Source organism: Siphateles boraxobius, unplaced genomic scaffold (genome assembly GCF_051911475.1).
Source record: "Siphateles boraxobius isolate OS27281-9 unplaced genomic scaffold, OSU_SipBor_1 31, whole genome shotgun sequence".
Taxonomy (NCBI): domain Eukaryota; kingdom Metazoa; phylum Chordata; class Actinopteri; order Cypriniformes; family Leuciscidae; genus Siphateles; species Siphateles boraxobius.
In genome coordinates, this window is record NW_027508931.1 from 2,376,158 (window position 1) to 2,396,463 (window position 20,306).

Below are 20,306 nucleotides of genomic sequence, written 5' to 3' on the forward strand. Positions count from 1 at the left end.
AAAAGGTTATAATTATTCTAGATTAGTAAAATTTGTAAACAAACTTTGATAAAGCCTTGAGAAAGACTAGTCCGAAAGTTGTACAGTTTTAATAGACAGGCTTATAATAATAATAATAATAATTGAAGAAAAATATATTTTAACTGAAGAACAGTAGAACATAATGTACTGACATTTTTATGTATATTTGCCGTTTTGTTTTTATACAGCCTAAACAATATAAACAATTATTTACACATAAAATAAGAATATTAAAATATAATTTAAAATAAATTAATCAACTGAATTAATTTAATTAATAAATAAATGTATTGAAAAATAAAATCTAGAATTATCTAAATTATAATCTAAAATATAATGATGTGCCGACATTATGATGTGTTTATCCATATTATATGAATTTTTTTATTTATTGTATTATACTGTGTGTGTGCGTGCGTGCGTGTGTGTGTGTATATATATATATATATATTACATAAATAAGAAGCTATAACAAAAGGATTCTGGTCAGTTAAGACCATAGACAGTAAAAAAAAAAGGTTCAGACGTGCGGCACTCTTCAGTCTTCACGTGCTTTATGCGCATGCGTGCTGAAAGTGCGCGTGACATGTTCTTCAGAATGCTGCTACAAATGTGGAGTTGAGAAGAAAATAAATAAACAGTTTAATCGAAATCATGCATGTTCCACAGAGCATGTTGAACCAATAAAGTAAGTCACGTCGTTTTGTTTATGAGGCTAAAAACTGAGTAAGGCTTAAATAAATAAATTGCTTGTAACTGTATTTATTTCCGCTAGCATTCTTGCTAAATGAGCTGACTGTACACGGTACATTATTCTAAGATGGGTTAGGATACTGTTTAACATAAGAGAATGTAAATAAAATAACTGTTTAGATGATGCATTATTAAGACGACTGTTAAACTGTCTGAATAATAATTTTGCTCGATAACTAATGGAATGACAGCGTAATTCCCAGAGAAAAGCAACAGCAGCCTGTAAACCACTGGAGATCAGGAACATGATGTACTCACAAACCAAACAACAATTCCATCTACGATTTGATCTTACAGGCCGTGCAATTAATGTCAACATTGTTTAACTGTAATTTGAAGTTGATAGATAGAGCAATGCATGTTTGTTTCTGAAATCTGAGGTCATGCTCTGTAATAAGCAAAGAGAGACATTGTCTCGTGCTTTTGTGTTCAGTAATGCTGTAGAAACACTCTTCCACTATGCTGAGTCGACTTCAGGAGCTCAAGAAGGAAGAGGAGACTCTTCTGAAAATAAAAGTCATGCTGCAAGATCAGCTCAACAGACTAAAGGCAAGAACAAACGTATGTAAATATTTCAGTGTGATATTTGAGCATAAAACTGATCGTCTTTGTTTATGTTCATCAGTTTGAGGAGGGGACCCTGAAGTCAATGATCATTGCTCAGTCTGAAGAAAGTCCAAATGAAGCCCCTGTCCCGGAGGTAAATAAACACCACATATTCAGACATTAAAAAACATATTGTTCTTCCACTATTCTAAACACTGAGGATTTATTTAAATAGAGCCGTACTCTCAAAAATAGGAATATTTAAAAAAAAAAAATAGTAAATCAAATATTCCCCCAATGTTGTTGTAAGCTATTATTTTTTTTCTTTCTTTTGTGAATGTCCAAGTTGGTCTTTTTTTACACAACGAAAATGAATGGTGATTTATACTGCAAAGCTCCATATGGGAAGCATCATAAGAGTAACCCATACAACTCTTAAAATCTCATTTGTGGTCAAGTATATTAAAACTGGCTGCCTCATTATCAATCACATGACACAAACACAATCAGTTTTTTTAAACAAATAGAATGCATTAAGTTGATCAAAAGTGACGGTACAGACATCTATAATGTTACCAAAGATTTCTGTTCTAAATAAATGATGTTCTTGTGAATTTATAAAAATAAGAAATGTTTTTTAATCAGCATATTATAATGATTTCTGAAGGATCATGTGACACTGAAGACTGGAGTAATGATGCTGACAATTCAGCTTTGCCATCACAGGAATACATTTCATTTTAAAATATATTAAAACAGAAAACATTTATTTAAAATTGTAATAATATTTCACAATATACCTGTTTTTACTGTAAATAAATGCTAGCTGGGTGAGCATAAGACTTATTTTATTTTATTATAGAGGACCTTTATATCTTTCAGATCTTTTTCTGATTACATTTATATTTGTTATGCACAGGTGGAAGTCAACCTGGATGATGAGACCGAGATCAACCAGACCAAACTAGTATTGGGTGCTCAAACAGACTATGACATGGAAGAAGAAGACGAGGAGGAAGAGGACGATGACGATGATGCAGATGATGATCTTGATATGGTGCTAGAAGATGAGGAAGAAGACAACGACGACTACTGACTGTGCCTGCAAAGAGAGCATTATCATTTACTCCTGTGTTTAGGTGTGTAATCTGCACATTTGGCATGCTGAAAGAGACTGTAACTGCCTCTCTCTGTCTTAGATTGGTGTTGCGTTAGATAAACTGTTGGTTCACCATCTATAAAATCCTCCTGAAGTATGTGTAGCACAAATAGAACTATAACTGTGCTGTTGGCCAAGCCTGCACTTTATGTATTTCTGAATACATATAAATTAAAGATTGCACCAATCCTATTTCATGGTGTTTACCAAGTGATGCTGTACTGTATAGGCTTTATTTAATATTGTATTGTATTGATTTCGGATTGAATGCATTATGATTATGAAGCTGATGATAAGTATTATGTATGTACATGTTGTGAACTTTCAGAGGTATTTTTTCTATTTAGACTGAGTGTGTGGAATAGGTTGTGTATGCATGGGCATGACAATTGTTCTAGCTGAGCCAGTATTATAACTTTTTTGTACTTCATTGTTAATGTACAGAGAGTTTCTATGTTTTCTTAGAGAAAAAACTCTTTTCTGCGGATTTTGAAGGTGCTCAGCAACTTCAACCTGGAGTGATGCAGATTGTTTGGTTTGGTGTTTTGGTGTTGCCTTGATGTACAAGTATGATGTGTGAATGACATTTTTACATTAACCCCTTGGTACATGCTAATAAAGGCGAGTATGATGTTCAGACAGCCGCATTTCCTCTGTTGGCCAGTAACAATAATATAATAAGGTACAGACTTCAAAACATGGCATGAACATGCAATGCAGTGAAAACACTACCAGCATTCAGCATTGTCTAAACTCCTGTTAACAATGTGCTACACTTCACAAAAAGAGCAAGGTCAGCTCTGGAGAAAAATGGTGCCACAAATATATAAATAGGCTTCTCACAGATGATGGCACAGTTTTTCAATGGAAAATACAAGTTAAAGGGATAGTTCGCCCAAAAATTTAAATTCTGTCATTAATCACTCACAATCATGTCGTTCCAAACCCGCAAGGCTTTCATTCATCTTAAGAACACAAATGAAATTCTTTTTGATGAAAGAGCTTTCGGTCTCTCCATTGAAAGCTACACAACTACTGCTTTGATGCTTCAAAAAGTTCATAAAGAGAATGTAAAAGTAACCCATATGAATTGAGCAGTTTAGTAGAGATTAGATTGCTTTATATGATAAACAGATCGAATTTAGGCTTTTATTCACATATAAAAATTAATCAACTCGCACATCAGTTATGGTAAACGGAAGCTTACGCATGTTCGCTTGACGTGCAAGAACCAATGAGGTTCATTCTTGTGTGTGACCCAGCACGTTTGAGCTTCGGCAAGAACCAATGAGGTTCATTCTCGTGTTAGGCAGCATGTTTGAGCTTCCGCAAGAGCCAATGAGGTTCATTCTTGTGGGTGACGCAGCACGTTTGAGCTTCGGCAAGAACCAATGAGGTTCGTTCTCGTGTTAGGCAGCATGTTTGAGCTTCCGCAAGAACCAATGAGGTTCATTCTCATGTTACGAAGTGTGTTTGAGCTTCCGCAAGGACCAATGAGGTTCATTCTCGTGTGTGAGTTGGCACGTTTGAGCTTCTGTAAGATCCAATGAGGTTCATTCTTGTGTTACGCAGCACGTTTGAGCTTCCGCAAGAACCAATGAAGTTTATTCTCGTTTTACGCAGTGCGTTTGAGCTTCCGCAAGAACCAATGAGGTTCATTCTCGTGTGTGACGCAGCACGTTTAAGCTTCAGCAAGCTTTTAAGCTTTTATTCACATATAAAAATTAATCAACTCGCACATCAGTTATGGTAAACGGAAGCTTACGCATGTTCGCTTGACGTGCAAGAACCAATGAGGTTAATTCTTGTGTGTGACCCAGCACGTTTGAGCTTCGGCAAGAACCAATGAGGTTCATTCTCGTGTTAGGCAGCATGTTTGAGCTTCCGCAAGAGCCAATGAGGTTCATTCTTGTGGGTGACGCAGCACGTTTGAGCTTCGGCAAGAACCAATGAGGTTCGTTCTCGTGTTAGGCAGCATGTTTGAGCTTCCGCAAGAACCAATGAGGTTCATTCTCATGTTACGAAGTGTGTTTGAGCTTCCGCAAGGACCAATGAGGTTCATTCTCGTGTGTGAGTTGGCACGTTTGAGCTTCTGTAAGATCCAATGAGGTTCATTCTTGTGTTACGCAGCACGTTTGAGCTTCCGCAAGAACCAATGAAGTTTATTCTCGTTTTACGCAGTGCGTTTGAGCTTCCGCAAGAACCAATGAGGTTCATTCTCGTGTGTGACGCAGCACGTTTAAGCTTCAGCAAGAGGTTTGTTCTAGCGCATCAAGCTAAAAAAAAAAGATCTTCATTTGTGTTCAGAAGATTAACGAAAGTCTTACTGGTTTGGAACAGCATGAGATTGAGTAAATGATGAGACAGTTTTCACTTTTGGGTTATATAATAATAATAATAATAATAATAATAATGGAGTAAGAATAAGATCCTAGATACCTGCCATGTAATATTTTGGGTCAGTTTATCCCACCATATGCTGTCATTGCTATAGTAAACACAAGAGTATCAGCCTCTCTAACATTAACTTTGCTTACAGAGTGAAACCCTCGTTTGTAAGAGATCTGTCCACTGTTGCAGAATGTGATCACAGTCCATTGACCCTCAATAGGAAGGCTTATGGGTCTACATTGAGTCACCTTTAGTCCAGCACAGTGCTTTGCCACCCAGGCTGAATAATAACAGACTTTGTACGTCAACTTTCAAACCCCAGGATAGTTCTCATCGATTTTAAAGGTATTTCCATCAGGGATCAATGCAGATTCTGTGAGAGGTATGTTTAAATCAAGAGTATGAGGATTGATAATTGATTACTAGACAAAAGACATTGTTTCCAGTCATAATGATTCATTGAATCATGTCTTGTGAAAGGGTAACTACCTCTCAGATCAGGAGAGTGTGGTGCTGAAGAGAGTTGCTGAGCGCTGGAATATGATGCTGTCACACCGTGTTGGACGAGTGTGTCATGTGCTTGTGCTGGTGTTGTGTCTGTCTGCGACTGAGGACTTCGACTGGTCAGCGAACAACCACGACTCCTTCTATTATGGCACTTTTCCAAATGGTATGATCCTACCAATACCATACGGATCTCTTTTCCTCAGCAACAGGCTCTTGGGAAATCAACAGATTTGCATGGATGTCAATAATAAAAGTTAAATAAGTAAACTGACTAATAAGACTCCAAGAATGTTTAAGACGTGTTCCTTGCTGTTTTGTTTCATTTGTCAGGATTTTCGTGGGGAGCAGGCGGTTCAGCCTATCAGACAGAAGGAGCCTGGGACAAAGATGGGAAAGGACTGAGCATCTGGGATGTGTTCACTCATAAGAAGGGAAAGACATTCTTGAATGATACTGGAGACTCTTCGTGTGATGGATACTACAAAATCAAGGTGCCCATGGTTCTTGTCATGCTGATTCACTACTAAATGTCCCAGCTGTGAAATGCAACATTTTGCTTCATTTTCTTGTATAGGATGACATTTTGTTGATGAAAGAGCTGAATCTGAATCATTATCGGTTCTCCATCTCCTGGCCCAGGATCATGCCAACTGGTATCAAGTGTAAGTATCTGTACTGCTGGCTCCAGTTAGGACATTTGATAATACATTTCCATTAAATTTGACTTCCACTTTTGTGTGATTACAGCTGACCATGTGAATGAGAAAGGACTGAAGCATTATGATGTTCTTATTAATGAGCTGCTTGAAAATAGTATCACTCCCATTGTGACCCTGTATCATTGGGACCTGCCTCAGGTTTGTGTACCTGCATATATTCATTATTAATATTGTGCTTAATATCATATTGTATGATTTCTTTAACCTCTCTTTAATGAATAGATCTTAAACGGCATATTTAATTTTTTACGAATAAAAACGAGGCAAGTATACCTTCTGTTCAATGGGCTCTAGGCTACTTTGAATTTTTTGAATATTCTGCCGACGTGCCATTGAAAATTAATATTTAAGCCTAATAATAATAATCCCTGGTTACAAAACCCCCAGAAAATATGTAAAATTTGACGTGAAAGCAAATTACATGTGAAAAAAACTAAACGGTGACGTCAGGCTCATGCGTATTACATGTTCAATCTACTTTCTTTACAGAGTGACATTTCCAACTACTGGTCTGGCAGAATAATACAGCGCCTTTAGTCGTTTTCGCGGATCCGTGTGAACGGGATCGTTTTGAAAACGTTGTCGTCTGTTGGTGAAAAACACAAAGGAAAAACTTTTCCTTTTTTAGTACATTATTGTTGTGTTAAGATAAATGTATCTTTTAAGATATGCTCACATTTACCATTTCTTGATTACATTTCGTGAGCGAATCAGTGCCCAAAAAGCTGCTTGGTGTACAAAGTGACTTTAGCAAGTAACTAAAAACTGAAAAATGTTATGCGTTTGGCCATTCATTTATGGGACAAGGCAAACTTTTTAATATGGGATTCATTCAAAGTGCTAGTTTTTGGAAAAATATACTATATACTATAAACACAAAAACACGAATTTAAGAAGACGGTGACATCATTACATGCTCAGTCTATAGGACCTTTTTTGCCCATGAAATGCACAGAAATTTCAATAATCTATGTGACCACACCTTACTGTTCTCGCTTGTCCTAACATCCATGTTTTCATTTGCGAAATGTTAATACATCAGCATATAACCGAAAGTCAGTTCATCAGGAGTCAATTTGATTAATTTTTGACATATCTTTCAACAATATCTGTCAAGTTTTGGCAAATAAAAATATACACATTTAATGAATTAAATGTAACCTATCCACTGCATTGCCTGATGTAAGAGATTTTGCTGTAACCCTTTTGGAAAGTTTTATAATTTATCATCATGTCTGTACATTTGGACAGGTTTTGCAAGAGAAATATGGTGGATGGCAGAACATCAGCATGATTAATTATTTCAATGATTTTGCCAACCTTTGCTTTGAACGATATGGGGACCGTGTGAAATACTGGATAACTTTTAATAACCCATGGGTATGCTCACTCTACACATCTTTACTTAATGCCAGCAAATTCAATAAATGTGTAAAGGATATGCTTATTAATGTGCTCAATGTGTGTCAGTCAGTGGCAGTGGAAGGATATGAAACTGGAGAACATGCTCCAGGACTGAAGCTCAGGGGCACAGGGGCCTACAGAGCAGCTCACCACATCATTAAGGTAATATCATTCCCTTGACAGAATATTGCACCATAGTATTTCAAAATGGAGATATATGCAATACTGTTTGTGTTGGTTTAATAACAGGCACATGCTAAGGTTTGGCACACTTACGATTCTCAGTGGCGAAGCAAACAAAGAGGTATGTGCTTACAAATGTCTGTTAGTTAATCAAAAATGACACCCTCTGAACCCTCTGGCTGCTTTCTTCTCTAGGTATGGTGGGTATTTCACTGTATGGGGACTGGGGAGAGCCTGTGGACATCACTAACCAGAAGGACATTGAGGCTGCTGAGAGATATGTGCAGTTTTACATAGGCTGGTTTGCTACACCCATCTTCCATGGAGATTATCCTCAAGTGATGAAGGATTTCATAGGTACTGTTGCAAAGTAGATGTTGGTTGAATATGTGAGGTCAAGAATGGCAAAATTCAGCATATTAATGCCAATTTTGTATCCAAGGGAGGAAAAGCACACAGCAGGGCTTGGGAACGTCTCGCCTTCCCTCCTTTTCCTCTCAGGAGAAGAGTTACATCAAAGGCACCTGTGACTTCCTAGGCGTGGGACACTTCACGACACGCTACGTCACCCAAAAGAGCTTCCCTTCCAATCGTGGCACCACCTACTTCTCAGATCGGGATATAGCGGAGCTGGTCGACCCACGTTGGCCTGATCCTGGTTCAGAGTGGCTTTACTCGGTTCCTTGGGGCTTTCGCCGTCTCCTCAACTTTGTAAAGGTGCACAAAGACTGTCGTTTAAAAGCCATTGGTTTCATGACGAATCTTGTTTCAATCATAATTTCTAATGTCTTTGTGAAAGTATCATGTCAAGAATATGTGAAAGGAAATGTGTATATGTGTGATAAGATCAAATATAATCAAGTCTTTAAACTCTTGACTTATGCTCTTTGACTTAAGACTCAATATGGGAACCCCATGATCTTCATCACTGAGAATGGGGTCTCAGAGAAGATGATGTGCACAGAAATGTGTGATGACTGGAGGATTCAGTATTACAAGGATTACATCAATGAGATGCTCAAAGGTAACAAATCAATGAATGGATAAACTTCCTCATCAGTTACTGTCTTCATGTTGTTCCAAACCAGTATGGCTTGCTTTTTTTAGATGAACACAAAAGAAGATATTTTGAAGAATGTTTCAACTGTTTTTCTCCATATAATGAAAGTCAATGGGGTTCAAAACAATATTGGACCCCACTGACTTTTCACATTTTTCTAAATATCTTTTTTGGTGTTCTACAGAAGAAAGACATACAGGTATGCAACAACATGATGGTGAGTAAATGTAAACAGAATTGTGACAAATTATCATTGTATCTTATTTCTTGTTATCCTGCAGCTATCAGGGATGGAGTGAATGTGAAGGGCTACACCGCCTGGTCCCTGCTAGACAAGTTTGAGTGGGATGAAGGTTACTCAGAGAGGTTCGGCCTGTACTACGTAGACTTCAAGAACAAAAATAAACCTCGCTACCCCAAGGCCTCTGTTCAGTTCTACAAACGCGTTATAAATTCTAATGGATTTCCCAATCAAAGAGAGGTAACATCTATATTGTTCATCTGTTCATTATGTGTTACTAAAAAGAAAAGAATGGCAAATAAAAGTTGCAATTTCTTCTTCTTATGTTTTGGCTTTTAACATTAAATGTCAGTTTTATACATAACAAAGACACTCGTTAAATCATAAACACACAAAAAGAGTTATACCACACACTCACAGTTAAATAATAAAAGTTGTTTTAAAGGAAAGTGCTAATTAACACTTTAAATGAACTGATTCTGCTCCAGATTGTTTGACTGCCATCTTGTACTTACAATTTGGATTAGAGCATCTGTTTTGGTACTGAAACATGCTATTTAGAGTCAATGAAATGTTTGCAGAGAACATTTTACAATTAAATAGCTGTTTAGGAGGAATAAGGCAACAACCTCATTGTTGGAGAACCCCCAAGATTAGAATGTAATTACCAAATAAATGTGGTTTTTTTTCCTAATTATTTTTCTGTTTATTGAACAAAACTCCAACTCATTGCCTTGGACATGTTCCAAATGTTTATTTTCAGATGATACAAAACAACATCATTTTATATATAATTGTTTATATAATCTATGTATTAAAGGTGGTGTAATTAACAGAATTAAACAGCCAAGTTAAATACCACATAAAAGGACAGATTTGAGTAGAAGAATCAGAATAGAATCTTGAAAGGAGTGTCCATCTGTGCAAACCTCCATCTGTAAGAGAATAGTATGACTAAATGAGACAATGACCATATGCTCTGAATCATCATCATCGGCAGGTTGAGAACTGGAAGAGGAAAGCTACAGAGACTTGCTCCACCAGCAATCAGCTCCTGGCTGCAGGTCAGTGGATCGTTGATTCTAAGTTAGTCGAACCAGGGCAAACAAGGAAAAATTCCATTTGTTGACCACAGGCTAAAAGGAATAATCGTGTAGCCTTTAATCAAGAACAAATTCAATGGGTACAAATTCCCCTTGAACAGTGCATGAGAACATTCCTTGTCTTCATCTGGATCTCCACTGTTTTATTATGCTAACCTTATTAGTGGTTTGACGAGGTTTCTACTTAGCCGCAAGTGTCCATAGGGACCCGGTTTGCTTACCATGAGAATGGATCGACAAAAGCTTTTGGGGAGGTCTGAAACAGAGACTGAGCTGAAACCTCTAACAGGATTTTTCTTTGTTTGCCCCTCTAGCTAGATGAAAAATCCAAGGAAAATAAAGATCATGCAGAGATGCCAAAGGTTTGGCCAGTGCATGATGATTTAGACACTAGGGTAAAGAAAAAACTTCTTTCTTTTCTTTTTGGCTTGGCAAACTTCTTACAATGTCGTAAAAAAAAACTCAAAATGATTTTGTGGTGTAGTTGGATAAAAAGAACCTTAAGCAACTCCAGTTCTGGCCTACTCTAATATTGAGAAACTGAAATATCTAAAATCTTCAGAGGCCATATCTTAAATGCCAACATAAAGAAAAAGTCAGATCATCTATTTAAGTACATGTGAACATTAAAGGAGCAGTACACTGAGAAACCTTATTTTATTAGAATGCTCTATATACTGTCGAGTGTAATAGTGCTCGCTCACTTTTTTAACTGCCTTGGTTCCGAAAGTATTTTTCCCATTCATTTATAATCTTTTTTTAACTCTTCCTTAAACAGTTTTAAGTCATCAGCCAAACAAACCAGCTATGAGGTAAATCACAATTTTGAATAGAAACAAAAAACTATTTGAAAGAGAAGACCAAAAGACAAAAGCACAAGTCTTAAAAGGTATTAACAAAAAAGAAATGTTGATTATGTATGTAGAAACCATATATTTCACGTTTATTGCAAAATATGCAGTAGTTAATACACTTTATTAGGTACACCTGTTCAACTGCTTGTTGACGCAAATATCTATTTAGCCAATCACATGGCAGCAAAAGTTCAAACTGAAGTTCAAGCATCAAAAATGGGAAGAAAAGTGATTTAAGACTTTGAACGTGGGATGGTTGTTGGTGCCAGACTGGCTGGTCTGAGTATTTCAGAAACTGCTGATATACTGGGATTTTCACACACAACCATCTTTAGAGTTTACAGAGAATGGGCCGAAAAAGAGAAAATATCCAGTGAGCGACAGTTCTGTGGGCGAAAATGCCTTGTTGATTCAGAGGTCCGTGGAGAATGGCCAGACAGGTTCGAGCTGATAGAGAAGCAACAGTAACTCAAATAATCATTCGTAACAACCGAGGTATTTTCTTGACTCACTTTGGGTCCCTTAGTACTAACTGAACATCATTTAAACGCCACGGTCTACTTGAATATTGTTGCTGTCCATGTCCATCCCTTTATGACCACAGTGGACCCATCTTCTGATTGATACTTCAAGCTGGATAATGTGACATGTCACAAAGCTCAAATCATCTCAAATTGGTTTCTTGAGCTTTGCAATGAGTTCACTATACTCAAATGGCCTCCACAGTCACCAGATCTCAATCCAATAGAGCAGCTTTAGGATGTGGTGGAACCGGAGATTCATGTCATGATTGTGGAGCAGAAAAATCTGCAGCAACTGCGTGACGCTCATGTCAATATGGACCAAAATCTCTGAGGAATGTTTCCAGAACCTTGTTGAATCTGTGCCATGAAGAATTAAGGCAGTTCTGAAGGCAAGGGGGTCCAACCTGGTAAAACAAGGTGTACCCTAATAAAGCATAGGGAGACTGTCTATCATTTTGTTTCAATTCTCTGATTGGTGAAGGTTTTTTTCCACAGAATCCAGGGTAATATATTTTTTCACCATGAATTCTGCTGTTAAAAGTGATTTGTTAAAAAAACACGTTGAAATAATGCGGGCTGATGACTCAAACAAAAACATATAACATTATTTACCATCAATTAATAATCTCGTAGCTCAGAATAGGTCTGTCTTTAAAGGTTATCGGAAAAATCAGTTTCTATATGGAGAAAATGAATAGGATTTTTACTTGCGGAACCTGACTGTTGCACAAGTATATGGAACATAAATTTTGATGAACTCACTGCTGCTTTAGCTTGCTTTGCTGAGGTTTTTATATTATCAGCAAAAAAAAAAAATCATCTGATTAAGATTTCTAAATCTATTTATTCTGAACTTTGCTCATTCATATTTCAAACTGAAATGCTTCATACTGTATGTGCTGTATAATCTTAAAAAAAAACAGCAAGTTTATGAACGAATAAATGTCAAGGATGCTTGATGTGGATGACGTCCTTTTTCTTATAACCCAGTTGACAAAATTTGTGCTGCTTTAATGTGAGCTTACACACCGGCCCTCAAAGGGTTAATGTGCCCTGATGACATCCTAAGATTATTTCTCTCTCTTCATTAGAGGAAAAGCGGAATACAGCTGCCAATATTCTAAGACTTATTCATGGTAAGCCATCGCATACAAACACACCACAGCTAGAAGAGAACTATATTAATCATTTGAGTGCTCTGTTATGCAAAAGCAATGTGTAGACTGGGCTACGCTAACATGTTTGGGCTGATAAACATGTTTGTGTGCATATGTTTCAGATCCTTTAACCAGCCACATGGAGATGGTGACTGAGGTTGTGGTTCCTACGGTGTGCACCCTCTGCATTTTGATCAGCGCTGTCTTTCTCATGTTCCTGCTGCGCAAACGCAACTAGCTCACTTTTTTATCAGGAAAAATAACTGAATTCGGCCCGTTTCTCATTTAATACTCTTTGCAGGCAGGGACGCTGAGGTTAAGGATACTATGCTGAATTTAAAGGTACACTATAACTTTTGGCCCTCTAGCAGTTAAAAAACTGCATGCAGTTTGCAGAAGAACATTGTTTTGATTGTGCTTCGATCATGCGGATGAATATGGTTATCCTTCTGCCCATAAAAGGTTAATTGACATGGACTAATTGTAAACTGTTTGCTCTTTAATTCCCGTTTGTTCTGTTCCGTTTGTTCCACACCACACACGTGTCTTAGTAGCCGGAGCAACTTTTCTGTATTTGTGGATATAACAAGACATGCACGGGCAAGTTTAGCACAAAAACCATCCCAACAGGTCAGAAATATAAACATTTATAATAGGCGTACTAAAGTGAATCAGGGTGAGACAAAAACATGTTTTGGAGGAAGGATTGATTTGAATCATTATTTAAATTTAGTTAATTTTGAACAACAACAAAAAAAGTTACATAGTGTACCTTTAAATGATATAGGCAAATAGTCTTTCAGTTTTGGATATTATTTCTATGTGGACTAAACTAGTTGCCTTCAACCCTACCGTTCAAAAATTTGGGATCAGATTTTTTTCATTTTCAATAAAATTTTCATTTTTATTCAGCAAGGATGCATTACTACATTAATCAAAAGTGTCAGGAAATACATTTATAATGTTACAAAAGATATCTATTTCAAATCAATGCTGTTCTTTTTAACTTTCTATTCATCGAAGAATACTGAAAAATTGTATAACGTTTCCGCAAAAATATTAACCAGCACAGCTGTTTTCAACTGTGATGATAACAAGAAATGTGTTTTTGAGCACCAAATGATCATATTAGAAGATAGAAGACTGAAGTAATGGCTTCTGAAAATTCAGCTTTTCCGTGACATTTTAAAATATATTCAATAAAAAGTTTTTAAATTGTAACAATATTTCACATTATCACTGTATTTCCAAATAAATGCAGCCTTGCTGATCATTTGACTCTTCTTTCAAAAACACTTTTTGAACAGTATTGTACACAATAAGTGCCACAAATTAAAACTACTGCAATAAAAAAATAAAGAAAAAACTAATGAATACAAACTTTATTTCTCTTCTACTACATTTTCTGTGAGTACATTTCCATTAAATGGAGTCTTACCGGTGTTAAGTGAAGCTGATGAGGCTACAGCTCACCATGGCCCTGTAGTAAGACATCTTCTCACACTCTCCATTGACAGACTCATCCAGGGGCACATCTGTATGTGTGTGTGACAAGATTAGTTTAAATGTCATATTTCTTTTTGTTTTCAACAAACTCAACAAAAGATATGAAACTGGCAAAAAAAAAAAAAAAAAAAAAAAATTCCTGCCGGTGACTTCACCTAAGTCAAAACTGATGTGGTCTACTAGGGGCTTGTCACTGAGGTACAATGCTGTCTTGACTTCCTTAGACCCCTGTCCACTGGACACCTCCATGCCCCAAGAGAATGGCTGCTCCCTGAGAGAATAACATAAACCAACATTAATTCACTTATAAATGTCATTACACTGTTCAGTACATCCTACATAAAGTGGCAAAGTAATAAATGCTGGGTAGATTACTTACAAATTGTAGTCTATTACCAAATATAACTTAGATGATAACATTTAGTTAGTAATTTAGTCTATTTCATTACACATTTTATGTAATATAATCTGACTACTTTTAGATTACTTTTGACCTCACTTGTTTTTATAACATTGTATATATTATCAACATGATACAATATTATACTAATATACTATTCAAATCAAAGAAAAAGAAAATTGATTACATTTTTTGTTGTCAACAACATGAAGTGCAATAAACATTACTTAAAGGTTTCTCTAACTAGGGGTTGGGAAGGAACTGAAGGAGGTTCAGAAATGTATTAAAAGTTAATAATTAAATAAAAAAAGTTAATAATTAAATAAAAAAAAGTTAAAACATAATTAATAAATAATTTGAACATAAAAACAAATCTAAATAAAACACTAAATAACAATAAGATTAAATATTGTATTTGTTAATACTGTGTTTCCATGCAATTATAGTCGCCTGACTTGTGGCCAGTCTGTGTGTGCAATTTCATAAAACTTCTGAGAAAGGAAAATTTAAAAGATTAAAAAGAATTAATGAATTCTGAATAATTTACTGCCATTTTGTGAATATTAGGTAATCATGTAATCAATGAAAATTTAACTGTATTCTGAATGAGTTTTTCATTTTTGGAATCTGATTACATAATCTATATTACATATAATCAATTAGCTACTCCCCAACACTGAAAGTAATACAGAGAAAATATGACAGCTCGTAAGAAATGCAGCATCAACTCACTTTTCATAAAAGTAGCTAATGAGGGCAGGCTTAATTTGCAACTGGAAGACGTGGTCCTCGTCATAGTTGGATGTTTTATAGTACTGCAGACAGGATCTGACATCAAATATCATGGTTAGAATGCATTTATCAAGACCCAGCTACTGAAATTAGATTTTTCTCTCTATTTTAATCTCTTGCAATGCAGTGTTCTCTGTTGGAAAAGTGCACCCTAAATCATAAACCACAATTTCCTGTGAAAAACGGAATAATATATTACTTATGTACATTTTGAATCACCATTTGATTAATATAGAATTCAGGGAAAGGGCAGGAAGCTCACTGAGTGAAAAGGAAAAGGCGGTCATGAGGAAGACTGAGAAAAGTACTGCAGGTGCCCAAGATCTCCAGCAGGTGGTGCAGTTTCCTCACTCTTATCACCTGCTCCTGCAGGTCAACATCAGTGTCCAAGTAGTAACTCTGAACATTTGAGATAAAATGCATAGACCATTCCAGCATCATAATATTAATATCGACCAAAAGCTTAAAAAAATTCAAAAGTGTTTCCTACCAAATAGTTGAGAGTTGTAAGTTCCTTTCCTGAAAAAGAATAAAGTCAGAATTAAAGTCTTTTAGTCTGCTTCTCAAAGTATTTTTGAGCATCTAAAAATCAACAACTTTCTTATGTAGCTAATTAGCAGATGAAGTGAACTATAAACCAAAGAAGAGCTACATTTAAAATTTGAAAGTTAGTGTACCAACAAGGTAGTTGATGAAGTCTTTCCTGATCTTGTCCAGGCCCAACTCCAGCAGCATATTAGCAGGTGTGAGGCCAGTGAGAGGCATGGTGTCTATCTGCTGCTGGTACGACTGCAGGATCAACTTACTGAGAGTGCTATTGCTGTCTTTGTGGATCTAAGGGGGAAAAATACACTCATTACATACCATTTTAAAATATTTATGCTGGAAAAAAAAAATTCACAATGTTTAACCAAAAAATCTCTTTAATGCATTTATGCATAATGCAGTTGCACACACCCATGGTTTGATTTGACCAAGTTTCACAGCTTTGACAACAATTTTCAGGCATTCTGTTACGTCTTGATATGAAGTTACACCTATGAGAAAAAAAAAATTGTAATTCATTTAGTTACAGTGAAATTGAAATGTTTTGCTGTGTTTGTGAAATTTTGCAATGCTGTATTTACTCCTCCTCATCTTCTCCCACAGTTGTTCAGTAAAATCCAGGTCTCCTCTCTCAATTATCATCGAGCTGAAAACTGCAGCAGCATCTGTCTTAGCTTTCTGTTTCTGTTACAAAACATTACAGGGATAGTTCATCCATTAATAAAAATTCTGTCATTATTTTCTCGCTGATGTCGTTCAGATACATATGACTTTCTTTCTTCAGTGGAACACAAAAGGAGAATTTTTGAACAATAATCAGGCTACACTTCAATGATGAAAGTGAATGATTGAGAACTGTCACAATGACATTAGATTATATTCAGGGTCGGATTTATTCATAGTCATTCTAGGCACGTGCTAAAGATTGCATGTCCAGGGGGGGCCCGATTACAATGAAGGGAAATATATATATATATATATATATATATATATATATATATATATATATATATATATATATATATACTGCATTTAATTATTACTTCACTCTACTGCTAAACCTCAGTACAAGAACTACTTTATAAATTAACAAATTAAAATAGTCACTGTCGGGTAGAAACCTTGTATCTCCATATTTCTTTTTTTATATATATATATATATATATATAAATCATTACAATTGGTCACCCATTTGCTCCTTAAAAGGTACAATATGTAAGATTTTTGTAATAAAATATCCAAAAAATCACTACGCACAGTGTGATATATATTTCCTGCAGTTGTGTACTTACAATATCCCAAAAGTTCCTAAAGACTTTTAATTTTAGCGAAATTCCAATTTTAAATACTTTAACCTTACAAGTTTAATTCGTCAAATAAACTGACCTGTTTGAGTAGTAATTCAGCACTAGCGGGTAGTTCGGTAGAATTAAATGTCCTTATTCCTTTATATTCGCGGGACTCGCGTGTGGCGCTGATATCGGTCTCTTATTAGCAATCACGCCCTGCTTCATACCACAGTCATGTTAAAAACATCAATGTATTCACTCATCCATAAACATTATATGTATACATATAAAGGCTAATGTTTTATGTGTTTGAGGAGCGGAGAAGCGTGTCTTAGTCTAGCATTTGATGTCGAGTGAGTCACAGCCAATACTCTCTTAAAAAGCCTGTGCGAAGCACTTCATCTTTTATGACATGAGATTTTGGCCAAATGACAGAAAAAACAGCAACAGCTACAATTAACTTCATAACCTGTAAGTAGATGAAAACGTAACGCGATGCACTTTGTTCTAAAATTGTTCCAATGACAATGCGACATTCACTGCTCAAAAACTTCAGAACTTAATTTGAGCTTGATTTTGGTCAAATGTTAATAATATAATGACACATGCAATATATGATCATATATAACGCCACAATATAAACTTTGACAACACTGGTTTTAATTATTTAAAAAATGCAGGGGGGGCCCAAACATTTATTTTGCCTATGTCACAATATGAGGTAAATCCGGCCCTGATTATTATATTATCAATTTACCTCAGACAGTTTGGCAGTGTGTGCTGGTACTCCATGAGCAAGGTTCTCAAGCTCTAAAATAAGAAGGAAACATAATAATCCATCTCCCTCAAACTTCACACATTATAAAGCAAAAAAATAATTAAAATCCAAGACTGACACAGAGAAAATCAGCAGCATTCATATCTATTTACTGCTTCTTACTCCAGCAGTGTATTAATATCACACAGATCAATCTCACTGTATTTACCCTCTATGAGTGATCTGGTCAGATCCACTGCAGACTGAGTCTCCATTGGTTCCAACCATTCAGTTTCTCCTGTTCTCAAACCCTCTGCCAGAGCCTAGTCAGGGGTTTTAAAATAAAAATCATGACATTAAATTGCTTCATGATATCATTATTATATTGTAAGTAATTATATATTAGAGTAAAACCTTTTTCCATCTATAACAAACCTACTGCAATCCAGCTATGTAAATAAACCCTATAATAGTTATAAATAATATTAAAATAATTCCTTACCAGAAGGAACTCCATCTCTCTTTGGGTCTGATACAATGGACTTCTTATGTCTCCAACTGAGACTTTGATATTCTGTAATACCAAACGAAACAAAAAAACTAAGATCCCCAATATACAGTATAAACAAAACTAAATGACTAAAGTGTCACGGGCAAATGAATGCGGCATAGGTGCTAACCAGAGTTGCTTTAGACGACAAGGGAGGACATTCCAAGACTTTTTCCACATTATTCCATGTCAGACTCGCTATTACACTGCTTTGAGACTCAAACATCATGCTTTCTTCTCTCAAGGAGCAAAACATGTTGAACTGTGCAAAGCCTTTGGTCGCCACCTGGGAAAAAAATCAGATAATTAGGTTTAATAGATATCGAATAGTGAAGTACCTATAGGAGTTATACAGAATTTTTTTTTTTTTTTACTGTAGATGGATGGTGTCTATTCTGATGCTCTTGTTTAAGCTCATCCAATGTGATGAAAGAGGTTTCATCTCCTGTTGGACCTGCAGGAAATTGGGAAATAAGAGAAGGTTGTTTCTCTTTACAAAGAGTAATCTTATAGGTAAAATTACTGGATTGGATCCATAACGTAAGACGTGAGTAATGAGTGCTATTACCTTTGCAGCAGACTGTATACAGTTTGACACCGCTGGTTTTGTTCCCATTGTAGACAGTTTCTACTCCAAGCCAGGCACTGGCACATGGGTCAGACTTGTCACAACGGACCCAGAGAGGGTGCAAAGTGCCTGGGACCTCCAGTTGGGGCATGTTGGGGTTATGAGCCATAGTGTACCAAGACACCAGCTGCCTGGTTGAAGAAAGGGAGTTATGATTGTTCATAATCACAATGCTAGTTTTAATTATACTACAGAATATTGCAACAAGAAGCTTCTTTTACCTTGCTTTCATGACAGAGAGAGGCTGAGGCCCCAGATCTTGTTCCACTTTATAAAGTATCTCTTCAACAACACTGGTGTCAGCTGAAGTTTCAGTAGATTCTGCTTCACATTTTGGTTGCTTTTGATAAAATAAGTTTACAAATGATGTAATGTTTACTGTAAATAGGAATCGCACATAATGTGTGTATATAGGGGGCAATCACAAACTGACTTACTGCTTTCTCACAGACAAAGACAGGCTGATTTCCACTGATTATGTTGTGTAAAAGCTCTTCCTTCTCCACCAGCAGTACTGAAATATCATCCTGAAACAAACAAACAAACAACTTATTTTCAAAACACATGACTGGGCATCTTCTCTACACATATGCATCCACAGTCATTTTACCATATACGTGCTGTTGTCTTTACTTTCATCTTGACATAACCTAAAACAGGCAAGGACAGAAATATGAGTTAAGCATATCAAATACGTAAACATATAACTTAACGTTACTGTGGGTAATAAAACATGACAGACCTGCCAGTTATTCAAGTTTAAGTTAATCGCAGTAGAAAATATAACGACAACTACTCACATGAGAAATTTAACAAAAGCGTTGGCGTCGGAAACTATTTTGGATCCCATACCCTTCGTTTGAAAACAAAGGCAATATAAAGATTTGATAAAAAATGCTCCCCGTTTGAATGAAAAACTTTTGATGAAAAAAGATTTGATTACAGCGCGCCAAATGTACGTCACCAGGGGTTAAGACGCAGTCACGCAGACGTCTTTTTGCCACGCCTATTGTTGTTAAAAATGAATCTTCAACAACAAAACGATTTTAAAAAATAATAAAATTCAATATTATTTTCATCTAAAATACAATATATTAAATACTAAAAAAAATCCAAACGTGTCTAAATGTTTTAAATAATTATTGAAAGTAGTTCTATATGACCCATCCGCCAGCTTCCACTACTTAAATAGTGCCAAAATATATACTGCCACGAT

At 36.0% G+C, this 20,306-nt stretch overlaps 3 protein-coding genes across 4 annotated transcripts; 2 read left to right on the plus strand and 1 right to left on the minus strand.

The window, feature by feature from the left end:
* The first annotated feature begins 569 nt into the window (after nucleotides 1–569).
* Nucleotides 570–3,116, plus strand: snapc5 (small nuclear RNA activating complex, polypeptide 5). Its single transcript, XM_077193339.1, has 4 exons — nucleotides 570–709; nucleotides 1,208–1,323; nucleotides 1,400–1,474; nucleotides 2,240–3,116. Exons 2-4 carry the CDS (start codon nucleotides 1,234–1,236, stop codon nucleotides 2,414–2,416), a joined length of 342 nt encoding a protein of 113 aa, XP_077049454.1. The 5' UTR covers nucleotides 570–709; nucleotides 1,208–1,233; the 3' UTR covers nucleotides 2,417–3,116.
* A 2,240-nt stretch (nucleotides 3,117–5,356) lies between these two features.
* On the plus strand, nucleotides 5,357–13,989 carry lctlb (lactase-like b). The gene is made up of 14 exons (XM_077193311.1): nucleotides 5,357–5,540; nucleotides 5,708–5,868; nucleotides 5,952–6,039; nucleotides 6,125–6,234; nucleotides 7,348–7,476; nucleotides 7,567–7,662; nucleotides 7,750–7,804; nucleotides 7,879–8,040; nucleotides 8,126–8,400; nucleotides 8,581–8,707; nucleotides 9,025–9,224; nucleotides 9,985–10,048; nucleotides 12,557–12,601; nucleotides 12,745–13,989. The coding sequence occupies exons 1-14, from the start codon at nucleotides 5,411–5,413 to the stop codon at nucleotides 12,858–12,860; spliced, it is 1,758 nt and encodes a 585-aa protein (XP_077049426.1). The 5' UTR covers nucleotides 5,357–5,410; the 3' UTR covers nucleotides 12,861–13,989.
* On the minus strand, nucleotides 9,724–20,069 carry zwilch (zwilch kinetochore protein). Of its 2 annotated transcripts, XM_077193310.1 has the most exons (19): nucleotides 19,891–20,069; nucleotides 19,701–19,740; nucleotides 19,528–19,617; nucleotides 19,312–19,430; nucleotides 19,031–19,221; nucleotides 18,837–18,916; nucleotides 18,593–18,748; nucleotides 18,415–18,486; nucleotides 18,142–18,235; nucleotides 17,913–17,965; nucleotides 16,448–16,550; nucleotides 16,278–16,357; nucleotides 15,998–16,154; nucleotides 15,811–15,839; nucleotides 15,583–15,719; nucleotides 15,261–15,356; nucleotides 14,284–14,399; nucleotides 14,061–14,157; nucleotides 9,724–9,919 (listed from the first exon to the last, which is right to left on the minus strand). In XM_077193310.1, exons 1-18 carry the CDS (start codon nucleotides 19,938–19,940, stop codon nucleotides 14,066–14,068), a joined length of 1,755 nt encoding a protein of 584 aa, XP_077049425.1. In that variant the 5' UTR covers nucleotides 19,941–20,069; the 3' UTR covers nucleotides 9,724–9,919; nucleotides 14,061–14,065. The 2 variants fall into 2 exon arrangements, with proteins under 2 accessions (XP_077049425.1, XP_077049424.1); XM_077193309.1 differs by having other exon boundaries at nucleotides 14,061–14,399; nucleotides 19,891–20,044.
* Between the last annotated feature and the right edge of the window lie 237 nt (nucleotides 20,070–20,306).

What these genes read in the sequence shown, in the direction of transcription:
- snapc5 (XM_077193339.1), top strand. Translation starts at nt 1,234, where the DNA reads ATGCTGAGTCGACTTCAGGAGCTCAAGAAGGAAGAGGAGACTCTTCTG. An exon ending in ATCAGCTCAACAGACTAAAG is followed by an intron (nt 1,324 to 1,399) that starts GCAAGAACAAAC and finishes TATGTTCATCAG; the next exon opens with TTTGAGGAGGGGACCCTGAA. An exon ending in ATGAAGCCCCTGTCCCGGAG is followed by an intron (nt 1,475 to 2,239) that starts GTAAATAAACAC and finishes TGTTATGCACAG; the next exon opens with GTGGAAGTCAACCTGGATGA.
- lctlb (XM_077193311.1), top strand. Translation starts at nt 5,411, where the DNA reads ATGATGCTGTCACACCGTGTTGGACGAGTGTGTCATGTGCTTGTGCTG. An exon ending in AGTGATGAAGGATTTCATAG is followed by an intron (nt 8,041 to 8,125) that starts GTACTGTTGCAA and finishes TTTGTATCCAAG; the next exon opens with GGAGGAAAAGCACACAGCAG. An exon ending in CATCAATGAGATGCTCAAAG is followed by an intron (nt 8,708 to 9,024) that starts GTAACAAATCAA and finishes GTTATCCTGCAG; the next exon opens with CTATCAGGGATGGAGTGAAT.
- zwilch (XM_077193309.1), bottom strand. Translation starts at nt 19,940, where the DNA reads ATGGGATCCAAAATAGTTTCCGACGCCAACGCTTTTGTTAAATTTCTC. An exon ending in GACCAGATCACTCATAGAGG is followed by an intron (nt 17,966 to 18,141) that starts GTAAATACAGTG and finishes TTCTTATTTTAG; the next exon opens with AGCTTGAGAACCTTGCTCAT. An exon ending in TTGGTCAAATCAAACCATGG is followed by an intron (nt 16,155 to 16,277) that starts GTGTGTGCAACT and finishes TTTCCCCCTTAG; the next exon opens with ATCCACAAAGACAGCAATAG.